The sequence below is a fragment of the Girardinichthys multiradiatus genome, chromosome 12, assembly GCF_021462225.1.
Source record: "Girardinichthys multiradiatus isolate DD_20200921_A chromosome 12, DD_fGirMul_XY1, whole genome shotgun sequence".
Classification (NCBI taxonomy): Eukaryota; Metazoa; Chordata; class Actinopteri; order Cyprinodontiformes; family Goodeidae; genus Girardinichthys; species Girardinichthys multiradiatus.
Genome location: NC_061805.1, coordinates 19,409,537 through 19,421,699, shown reverse-complemented (window position 1 = coordinate 19,421,699; position 12,163 = coordinate 19,409,537). Strand labels below are relative to the sequence as shown.

Here is a 12,163-nt window from a genome sequence, read left to right as displayed (position 1 = left end):
CAGCATGAACTGGGGCGGTTCGCAGCCGAGTGTGAAGTGGCTGGGATGGAGATCAGCTCCTCCAAGTCCGAGGCCATGGTTCTCGACCGGAAAAGGGTGGCTTATCCTCTTCAGGTTGGAGGGGAGTTCCTGCCTCAAGTGGAGGAGTTTAAGTATCTCGGGGTCTTGTTCACGAGTGAGGGAAGAATGGAGCGGGAGATCGACAGACGGATCGGTGCGGCTGCCACAGTAATGGGGGCGCTGTGCCGGTCCGTTGTGGTGAAGAGAGAGCTGAGCCGAAAAGCGAAGCTCTCGATTTACCGGTCGGTCTACGTTCCTACCCTCACCTATGGCCATGAACTTTGGGTCATGACCGAAAGAACGAGATCCCGGATACAAGCGGCGGAAATGATCTTCCTCTGTAGGGCGGCCGGGCACTCCCTTAGAGATAGGGTGAGGAGCTCGGCCATCCGGGAGGAGCTCGGAGTAGAGCCGCTGCTCCTCCACATCAAGAAGAGCCAGTTGAGGTGGCTCGGGCAACTACACCGGATGCCTCCTGGACGCCTTCCTTGGGAGGTGTTCCAGGCCCGTTCCACCGGGAGGAGGCCCAGGGGACGTCCCAGGACACGCTGGAGGGACTATGTCTCTCGGCTGGCCTGGGAACGCCTTTGGCTCCCCCTGGAGGAGCTGGAGGAGGTGTCTGGAGAGAGGGACGTCTGGGTGTCTCTGCTGAGTCTGCTGCCCCGGCGACCCGGTCCCGGTTAAAGCGGAAGACGACGAGTACGAGTACGACCTTAATCATTTCACAAACAATTTTTTGTCAAGATAGTTTTTTTTTTTTTCTTTAATTATGCCTACCTGTCTGGAAATTAATCTGTTTGGTCTTGTACTTGATTTTGGGTTCTGACCTATACTGTCGCCGTATATTTGTACTCTGACTTAACTCTGACTTGGAAAGTCAGACTTTTCTCACCAGCCCCGACATTAAAATGTAGTTTTACTTGCACTATTTCACATGACTTTCTGCTTAGATAACAATCCTCAGATGAAACATGTTGCTTGTTCCCATTGTGCTTTTCAAACTGTAGCCAAAAGACAGATGTCTGCTGGTAAGCTGCTGAGGTTTGTTCTTATGCAACATTCCCATTTCAGTTCTGATATAATCCCTGCTTCTTACCTTTTTAGATCCCCTCAAATCAGTAAACCTCATCTGTCAAATGCCACAGCCCTAGAAGTGAACTAAGCCTTTGTGAAATAAATCGAAACATGTAAATCAGATGCATTTGACGACACTGAAAAAATGCTCTTTTTCTCTATTATAAAGGGTGAGAAATTGCTTTTCAAATCTCTGTTTTTAGAGCTTGCACTCATACTAAGAAGAAACACCTTGGAGGCAATTTGACTTAAATGTAACAAAATGGATTTGAGAAATAAAATTGGGGTTTAAATAGAAGCCCTTTCTGCACAAATCTGTCAAATATCGTAATCAGTCACTCAAATACTTTAACTGTGAATTAATTTTTACCAGTTGAACCAGATTTTATTGTTCAAAGTTCCTTCATGGCTCGGGTTTGAATTATAAATCCAAAGTAGACAAAACAAACCAAGGTGTATTAACACATGAAAATGAGATGCAGTGGTTGGTATACCTCTTCCCATGTGTGTTTGGTGGATCTAAGGTTAAAGGAGTAAAGCACTGTTTTAAAAACAAAACAACAAAAAAAATTTTTTATTTCAGTTTTCTAATTTCTGTCCCGATATATAAAAAAGTGCATGTCAGGCACCCTCCACAATTATTCCCACCTCTTCTCATGATGTAAACAAAAGCCTAAAATAAATAGTTGTAATGAGGAAGTAATGACCCCAAGATACCACTCTCTGGTGTTTCTACAGTGACATTTTAAAATTTCTATTTATTTTTAAGCTTTTTACTTATTGATCTGACTATAGATATGTGCAGTTAAGCTAGTAGCTGTTTTATTGTAGTCATTTCTTGACTTGTATGGCATGTTCTTTTGTGTCTCCCATCGTGCAGACAACAAGAGATCAGCCTGTGGGTCCCATTATATTTATACAGCAGGGAAACGGTATTACTGATTAAAGGTTCCTAGATTCCAAACAAAAGTAAACTCTCAATAAAAAAACATGACGCATTTGTTTGCGGTACCCATGAAATAATACAAACTTGTTTTAACTGCACATGAGGTGGTGCTCTCAAATATAAATGAAAAGTTTAAAGCATTGCAGTTTCTTTAGGCTTTCATATTTCACATTTAAAAAAATAAACTAAACTTTCACACCAGGTTAGACAAGTAGACGAGATCGGTGAATAAGATTGGCTTTTTAAAGGTACATGTATCTTGTAAGGAGCACCATGGTGTGTCTTTTGCAGAGTGAATACAGGAAGAGGGGTTTCCAGGAAGTGGTGACGCCCAACATCTACAACAGCAAACTCTGGATGACTTCGGGCCACTGGCAGCACTACAGCGAGAACATGTTCTCCTTTGAAGCTGAGAAGGAGACCTTTGCGCTCAAACCAATGAACTGTCCTGGGCACTGGTGAGAACTTCTTTTTTCGAGAGCTACTTTTTCAAACAAGAAACAGTAAAATCGTGTCTTGTTTTTCTCCTGCATGAAATGATGTACCTTCATCATGTAAAACGTGCTGCAGCAGATGGGAATGACTTTAAGGCCTTGTAGTGTTTTTAGATGGAAAATGTCCCAGTTCTGTTTCTTGCTGAATGCTGCGTTGCGGGATGTACAGAAGTGATGATCTGGATTTCTTTGCTTTAAAATCTTTTGTATTTTTACGGCTCCAATCTCTCTTTTGCTCACATTGTCATCCAAAATGATGCAGTCAGCACTTTTTTGTTGTCTTGAATATAATTTGCATGAAATCCTGAACTTTCACCGTTTCTCTGAATCAGTAAAGCAATTTTACAGCATTGTAATAACTTTAGATTGAACCCGCTTAAAATTTCACACTTGTTTATTTTTCTCCCCTCTGGTTGGAACCAGTCTGATGTTTGATCACCGTCCTCGCTCCTGGAGAGAGCTGCCCCTCCGCATGGCCGACTTTGGCGTCCTGCACAGAAACGAGCTGTCAGGAGCCCTGACTGGCCTCACACGAGTCCGCCGCTTCCAACAGGACGACGCACATATCTTCTGCTCCATAGACCAGGTGAGAACTCTCTTACAAAAACACAATTTCTGGAGCCAAAAGCTGTCTGTGGTTCATAATTTGCTCATAGTGATGTTGCCCGAGTCAGTATCTGTTGAAGATAAAGAGTACAAGTTGGTTCTGGAATAATGTACGTTTTTAAAGGTCGTGTCAGGTCATGCAGTGTTGATCATGAACGTGCAGGGTTTGAAAATGGAATAGGAATATTTTCCTGGTTCTGCTGCTTCATCTTCAACCTCTTTTGTTTTAATTGTCATTCCTAGAATGCCAGTGCAATGCCAATTTGGTGCAGTTCTGTTCGATCTCATATTTTCATAACACTGCTGCATTCCAGATCTTATCTGCTAACCTGTGGATAAAGATTTATTGTTAAAGTAGGTGAAACTACAGCATAAGTCAGCTTTCCAGGGCAACATAAAGAAAAGAAACACTTATACTTTTAGCCCCATTAGAAATAATGGGAGTAAAAGCACACAGTGTATATTTGCAAAATGTCAAGGTGTCCTTGGCTTTCAGTACAACACTCTTTCTGGCACAGCAACATGTTATTATGGACAAATGGTTTTATCATATTCACATATAAAATCTCCAAATCCTTCTGCTCCATGATTAATAGTTAAAGTTCTTTGGCCTGAATCACTGCCAGTATCAATTAATAACAAACAGAGGTTCGGAAAATTGAAGTAGATTTATTATTGGGGGGGTTGAATGTGAAGATACTCTAATATGGAGCCTGTTTGCTCCTGATTGTGTATTTTTCTGCCAGTGCTGGCAGAAGATCTGATGACTCTTTAATGCGTGCAAAGTAATATGGGAATTGTGTCCATTTTTATTTTTCTCATTGACTGCGGGTTGCTTGAAAATAAGGTTTATTAAATCGAATCTAAAACAAGCAAAGGCTTTTTCAGGGTGCAGCGCACGGTGTGCTCACGACCCTTATGTGGAGGCTTCAGTCCTCAACACAGCTGTCCCCGGCTTGAGCCCCGGCGACCTGTGCTGCATGTCTTCTCCTTCTCTACATCTTGGTTCCTCTCTGCTTGCTTTCAGAAAATCACAACAAATAAATGCCACTAGTGCCACAAAATATTATTTAAAAAAATTCTTCAGGCCTTTTCACCAAAGCGGTTCGAGTTTTTAACCAGCTCTTTTTAGTCGGCGTGGCTCCGCTCCAATCAGTTTTGCTCTACCCGGTACGGTACCTGTTGTGTTTCCACTGACCCGCTTGACGGCTGGACCAATGGCAGCTGAAGCCCTGCCTCCAGTCATCACTGTAGTGTGCTGTGCTGCTATTAGTGCTACTGTATGGCATTGTCACATTAAGGTAATCTTATGAAAATGGTAAAAAAGAAGAGAGGTTGCTGTCTGGACTGATAAAGTGCCATATTTTGCTTGAAGAAGTTAACATTTTTGGTTTTATGAGGCATTTGTTTGTCTCAGCCATGACAATAAAAAGGACAAGGGCTTTAAACCGCAAAACCGTGGAGTTCTGACCGCAGTGAAGTTGGTTTTAGGTTGGATATTGGATATTCGTGCTCCGCAGATTCAGCAGATCTTCTTCCTGTTTGATCCAATGCAGGCAGTCTGATTACAGGCAGCTGCTCTCTGCCGGCTCCCTCCTCCTGCAGACGCTGGTTCGCTTAAGGGCTGTGAATAAATTTCTGAACCAAACACGCTGTTCATAGTGGTATTGTTTTGTGTGTTTTGGGGGAAATGCTTGTATGTCTGAACAGCTTCAGCCTTCAGGCGTGGTTTATAATTTGTAAATAGTAAAATTATATTTTGATTTGACCCACTTTGGCAAATGCGTTCCTTGACATTACTGTAGTCGTTCCTGAGTGAAAACCTTCTCATTTCTCCTCCTCCCATGGCCAATCAGTGAACAGCAGTCTGTTCACATCACATGTAGTTTTGTCTTAGCCCTGTTCGGATCTGCTCAGGAGCACGGACCAAAAAACTAGGTACCCGTATGGAAAAAAACAGTAACGTTTGCAAAGCGAGCCGAGTAAATTGAGTTGGGCCAAATCGAGCCAGTGGGATCCTCACCCTGTTTTTTTTATCTTAGTAGGTGGAGACAGTTTACTCAAATCATATTACTGAGTTCACTATCCTGACAAATGGCTCTCCTGATATCACCAGCATAATTTATTAACATGGTTTAAACATCAAGCAGTGCTTGTGAAGGCTGAATGGTTTTCAGCAATTTTTTAATGGTTGCTGATCTACATAAATCACCTCTTGTTTATAAAAAACATGTTTCTTTGCTCTTGCCCAATACAGAGCTGATGCTATTAAAGAACCAGTTTAGCAATATTATGAACAGAGCCTGCAGCAGCGGAAACACAAAGAACTGGTGCATGAGCACCAGTTTGACACCGGAACCAGTTTAGTTGAAAAGGAGCTTAAAAATCATATAAAGATATTGGGCCAGGCTGCATGATATTGGTAAAATATTCAATAATATAACAAACAAACCATTAAGAAGCATCAATGGGTTTCTGCTTTGGGTTCATACATTATCTTTACCTTTTTAAAAAGAAAGTAGCCTGCGTTAAGTGTCACCAAATGTGTTACAGACAAGCAGAGGCTGAATCTATGCTACTTAAATAATTAGCTAACGTTAATTGAAGTGGGTCTTTGCGAGATACATATTGCATACAGTAATATTACATTATATTTGCAATATATTGTGCCACCTTTTTTTGAGCATTAAAACACAAAAGCAAAAACATAGGAACTAAGAAAACATAAAAGACCCAAATAGATAAGAACAAAGATAAATATAAAAACTGTTGCCAATACGAACCTGAGGTTTGATTAAATGAATGTATTGAAATATTAATGTCTCCATTATTGTGGACCCCAGATTGAGGAGGAGATTAAAGGCTGTCTGGACTTCCTGCGGACGATCTATGAGGTGTTTGGCTTCACTTTCAAACTCAACCTTTCTACAAGACCGGAGAAGTTTCTGGGAGACCCGGAGATCTGGAACCAGGCAGAAAAGGTCATTTCTGTTTCTCTCAGAAAATATTAACAACACTAAGATGCTTTTAAAATGTATTGGCTGGACAGAAGCTCCAGCAACTGTAGAGCAAGATTTGGAGAACTCGGAGCAGCCTCCAGTTCTGTAGAAATAAAGTGTTTATTACTGTTAATTCTGATGAATATGCCAGTAAATAAGTTGTAGCCCAGGTTCTGGATGCAGCTGTATGTGATTTTAGTTGCAGACCTTGTAAATATTTACACGCTTAGAATGGCTTTGGTTTACAATCCTTTTAAGGTTGTGGTTATCCCTGTTACTTATGCACCTATTTGTACTGCACTTTTATCTTCCTCTCAACTTTTAATTATTAGGGTTTGATACAGCACTGCGCACAGCCAGCCTCTTTTTTGTGGCTTAGGCACCCAGTTTACTGCATTTCTAATTGTTTTTCCTATGATTGCTTTGATTATAAAATAGTATTTCTGTATTTTATGTATTTGTTACTGGTCCTGCGTAATATTCAAATGTTCTGACTAACTTATTTAACTAACTTGTAAATGATTTTCCGAATTCAGATGCACCTGTAAGACACAACAAGCAAAGGTTAAAGGTCATGCTACAGATATAAGGTCTACCGTTGTAACGAGTTAATTTACAATTTGCTGTTAGACTTTCAATTGTTGGAATAAGAATTACTGTGTTTTAAACAACCATATTGTAAGTTCACCTTTTTCAATCTATTTGTACATTTTTCTTAAAGAAAAGCTCCTGGACCTGTGTTGCTTGTTTAATGTATGCAGCCTTAAAGATTGAAAATGATATTAAAAAAAAAAGAAATTTCCCTCATTTTATAGCTCAGAATCAAACATAACATTAAAATTTCTCAGCTCAGTGATTTCTTCCAGATTAACTGTCTTGCTTTGCTTAGCAACACTGTTTACCTGTATATTACTCAAGCATGAATGTTGTTGTAAAGCGATATTAATCATTTGTTCTTGTAGCAACTGGAGAACAGCTTAAATGAGTTCGGGGAGAAATGGGTCCTCAACCCGGGTGACGGAGCTTTTTACGGACCCAAGGTGAGCGGTTCACTGAAGCATTGTGTTGGTTCAGCTGTAAATCAGCCAGGAGGAGGGCCGCTGATCTCGTGTTTTATGTCTGCAGATTGACATTCAGATCAAGGATGCCATCGGTCGATTCCACCAGTGTGCCACCATACAGCTTGATTTCCAGCTACCCCTACGCTTTAATCTCTCCTTCGTTGGGTAACACTTCTGCTGCTTTTTTACTGATGTTAAAGGAGGGCGGGACATTTCTGCTCCTGCAAAAGCTCGCAACTATACTGTCTAAGATTTTATGTTTTGCTCCTAATTGTTGTAAATTTCCTGCTGAAATATGGGGTTAACTCAGTATTAAAAATGACTTTAATGTGCTGAATCACCTAAAACCTGCATACATTTAACACTGTTTAGATTTAAAGTTTAACTAAGAAGGTTGTATCTGCTTGGAAATAACAATCATCCTTTAAAAAATAATAAAACAGTGTAACCCGTTTTGAGATCCAGCTCTTTTGCATTTAAAGATTGGTCAGAACAACCAGATACTGTAGTTGGCCCTAAATACAGCTGGGATGCTGTGGTTTGTTTTTAAAGAAAACGGTCCGTTATGGCTGACGTAAAATCAGACGGTGCACCAACACCTGATTAAGTTTAGTCGGGCTTTTTATACCAATTATTTGTAAAATGTCTTTATCGGGACCCATGTATCAGATCATGACTTCCCGCACCATCATATGTAAGATACACACCTTTTTATAAACTTTTTAATGCTAGACTGGAAATTCAAAATACTATCATCTTACACACTTTATTTATGCTTTTAAGAACTGCACTAGAGTGATTTGCAGTGTTGCTGCTCTGCTTACTTTTTAACTGATTGAGAAATGTGGTTGGTTGGTCGGTGTAATATTTTTACATTTTCACTTTTAGAGCTGCACAATATTTCAATTCAGAACATCAGTATGTGTAATATTACCCTGACAACGGACTGCTTGGACGCAGTATTTAGTAGGATATCATTCCTCAAGTGACACCCATCAACAATATATTTAGCCAGTTAAGGACTTTCGACTGCCCTTATTGTCCACACCTGCTCTCATCTTTAGCGTCTTTATTAACGTTGTTTTTTTCTGTTTTCCTTAAATTGTTTTGCAGTCATGATGGTGATGACCATACGAGACCAGTGATCATCCACAGAGCCATTCTGGGATCAGTGGAGAGAATGATCGCTATTCTGACTGAGAACTATGGAGGCAAATGGTTTGTAGACAGTCATATTTCATTGCATTAATAAAAAAGTAGGACGAACTCTAATAGAGGGAGACGTATTTGTTTTCGATTGCAGTTGATTTAAGTTGTGATGTATGTCTTTAGTGGGGCTGGAGGTATTTTCTGAACCTTCTTACATCCTGTGTTTGACCCTGCTGCTGCTCCAGAAGTCCAATGAATGTAGCAATGTTCTGTTCTGTTTCAGGCCACTGTGGCTTTCTCCCACTCAAGTGATGGTTGTACCCGTGGGACCAACCTGTGACGAGTATGCTGAGAAAGTAAGCTCTCACTTCTGCTATAGCAATACGGGGATATATTTAAGGGACAGTAAGTTACCTTGAAGTTGTCAGGTATTTATATTTACCACCAAGCTAAGGCAATTTGTCTTTTCTGACCTATCACTGGTATGCGTCTTGTTTTGGGCTGGGATCCTGTGGTGTACCAGTAGATCAGAGTTATTTGGGAGCCTTGCTGTAGGGCTGGGCACTTAAAATAACCATGTCAGTTTTGTCTTCAAAACTTTAAAGTATTACATTTGTGTGGACTGTATGAAAACACTGCATCTGGTTTAAGGTCATGGAGACATTTTAGGAAGGGAGGATGGATTAAGTGATGTATTGAAAAAAATTGATTGATTGATTGCATTGATGGAAGAAAGTCTGGAAAAAATTGATTTAAAGGAAGGGATCGATTGCTGGAAGAAAGGTTGGGAAGATTGATTTAATGGATAGAAACGACTGACAAATTGATGAAGGAAAGTATAATAAGAAGGAAGGAGGAAGTCAGGGATGGATAGAAGCATGAAAACAAGGAATTAGTTGGGGAGGAAAAAAAGGAGAATAGTTGGAAAATAAAAAGAAGGCACAGTTATTGAGTGAGGATTTTTTTAACAGAATTCATTGGAAAAGGGAGGAAGGGATGTTTGGAAAGTGAAAGGAGGGAAGGCTTTACTGACAGAAGAAATGAGTGGAGGGTTGATTGGAAGACAATTTTTTTTTGTCAGAAAGTTTGATAGAGGAAAGATGAAGGAAGAACTGTTTGGGAAAGGAAGCAAAAAATGAGAACAGAAAGTAGGAGGAACTGATTGTTTGACTGGAGAAATGAAGCAACGAAGATATGAAATAAAAATGTAAGGAACGGAAGGTTGATTAGACGAAGTATTCATTAAAGGAAGGGTTGATTGGAGGAAGTATTAAAGGAAAGGGTAATGAATGGATTTCTTAATGGCAAAGTTTGGTTTGAAGAAGGAAGGGTGGATCAGAAGAAACAAATGATTGTAGAGAGGAAGGGTTGACTGGAGGATTTATTAAAGGAATGGTTCACGGATGGATGGATGAACAGAAGGCAGGCAGGCAGGAAGGGAATTGATCTGAGAAATGTACGTCTATGACACTAAATAAAAAAAAAAAACATTTCCTGTAATACTTGTAAACAGTTTATTCAGATGTTTTTCAGCCACAACCATTTATTTTATAAAGATTTATTTGTTCTAATATACTCAAATTGTCCCTTGCTCTTACCACAGAAACAAATTCTGCTGACTTTCTACTTAAATGTCAACATTTCAGCTAGGACTTGTTTCCCCCACAGAAAAATAACAGTTTAATGCACAGTTTGCCAGAAACTTACTCTGTGCCTTGCATATGAATTCTGCAGCAACAGTCAACAAATGGATTTGGGCATAAACGTTTGGGTTCATGTCGCTTGGATATATACTCTATAATAAGGATTTTCAGCTTTACTCACTTCTTTTCCTTTGAACTCAGTTGTGTATTTCTGATCCTTTTAAATTAGGACATTTACTGTAAAACGAAATATATTACTTCAGGTGGTAGCTGAAGGTCCACCCAGCAGGCAAATAAACCGCACGATTACATCACATGCAGGCTTTACAGTTAGACTGGCACCGTCCTGCTTTTTTACCTTTTCATCAGTTGTCCGCACAAAGGTTCCCAATTTAACTTGCATCCGCTGTAGAAACTTTTCAACTGTTGTTTCCGTTGTCTTGTCGTGTATTACAGTTTGACACAGACTGGTAAGATGTTTGTCAAAGTGTTGCAGTTCAGGTCAGTGAAGGCATTTTTGCAAGAGGTCACTGAAGACAAGCGGGAAGCTGCTTGATAAACGGTCTTTCAAGATGTGGTGGAAATGAGGTCGTTTAAACTTCTCAGTATAATTACATTTTAGAGTAATATGTATGTTACTGATGCTTCATCGTTTCTTAAGAGAGTGCTTTTGTGAAATATTGTAACCACAACCACCAAATTGTAATAACCTTTGATTAGACATGCAATGTAGAAATAATAAACATCTGATGTCAAAAATAAGCTTGCTGTTACTTTGGTTGACTTCGTAGGTCAAGAAGGAATTTCACAATAGCGGCTTCATGACCGATGTGGATCTGGACCCCAGCTGCACTCTGAACAAAAAGATTCGAAATGCACAGTTGGCACAATACAACTTCATTCTGGGTCAGTGGCAACATGCATTTCTTGTTGTCTCATCTGTTTGTCTTTGTTTTTTCCATCTAGATATTGATTTTGTTTTCCCTTTCTTGTAAAGTGGTGGGAGAGATGGAGAAATCTAGCAACACTGTGAACGTACGCACCCGGGACAACAAAGTCCACGGCCAGCGCAGTGTGGAGGAGTGCATCGAGCGCCTCAAAAAGCTGAAGGCTTCCAGGAGTAGAAACGCAGAGGAGGAATTCTGAGCTCTTTTAAACAGTGTCTCACCACTGTGTGTTCAAGATCAACTTTTTATGGGAGGGTGAATCAGGTTTTCTTGTACCAATGCAAAGATATCCATGTTTCTGTTGTCTTCCATTATATGTCTTTGGTTATCAAATTGCAACTAAACCCAATGCAGTGAAGTGTAACGTTTCGTTTTGAATGTCATGGTGAGGTCTTTAAACAGCTCAGCAGAACAAGTCTGTAAATGAATAAACTGCTTCCTTAAACCTTTCTCCATTTTTTTATGTTACAAGCTGATTGAAACAAAGGGCAAATGCGTTATTACAATGTTCTTCCACTATGTTTTTGTCGTTCATCATTTCTTGAAGGAATTGTATATGAAATATGATTTCGATTAAGATTAAACACTCTATTCTTAATGATTCTGTGCTGCTTTTTGAGAGACATGATTTACAGGGTGGATATGAGTTAAAGAATAATCCTCACAACTGAATTTTGGCTCTCTAAAGACAACTTTTTATGTGTTAGAAGAAAACCAAATATCTGAGACATTATACAGGATAGGGTGACTTAAGGTTTACCTGGTGATTAGTGGAAGAATATCTGATCAATAACTGAATAAGACATGGTTTACTCACCTTCAGGTGGATTTGCCATCAGTTAAATTTGCAACTAATGACAACTGATTTTTCTTATGTAAAACTTAAGAAACGATTCACATTGCAGACTTAACGATATAGCAATATAAACGCAATGTTTTAAACATGATGTACAAAACAAATAGGAGATTTTGATAGGCTCCAACATTTTCTTCAAGATCCTAAATGTGATGAATTGGTTAAAACTACCTTCCCAGATTATGGCTTGCAACTGCAAATAAAACCTCAAAATACATTTTCTCTGAATATTAGATTACAGAAATGTAGGCCAACTGAAGAGTGTGTCTAAACAATATATCTGCTCTATAATTGGTAGGGACTCCTTTTGCATGAAATGTCATCAATG

General features: G+C 39.6%; 1 protein-coding gene across 2 annotated transcripts in view; it reads left to right on the top strand.

The window, feature by feature from the left end:
• The window catches only part of tars1 (threonyl-tRNA synthetase 1), a 29,236-nt gene extending 17,659 nt beyond the window's left edge, over nt 1-11,577 (top strand). For both annotated transcript variants that reach the window (XM_047382427.1, XM_047382426.1), the window contains exons 11-19: nt 2,372-2,538; nt 2,998-3,160; nt 6,024-6,161; nt 7,142-7,219; nt 7,305-7,405; nt 8,354-8,458; nt 8,673-8,745; nt 10,824-10,938; nt 11,030-11,577. In XM_047382427.1, coding sequence (XP_047238383.1) covers nt 2,372-2,538; nt 2,998-3,160; nt 6,024-6,161; nt 7,142-7,219; nt 7,305-7,405; nt 8,354-8,458; nt 8,673-8,745; nt 10,824-10,938; nt 11,030-11,178 — 1,089 coding nt within the window. In that variant the 3' untranslated portion in view covers nt 11,179-11,577. The remainder of the gene's footprint in view (nt 1-2,371; nt 2,539-2,997; nt 3,161-6,023; nt 6,162-7,141; nt 7,220-7,304; nt 7,406-8,353; nt 8,459-8,672; nt 8,746-10,823; nt 10,939-11,029) is intronic.
• Nucleotides 11,578-12,163: the final 586 nt, after the last annotated feature.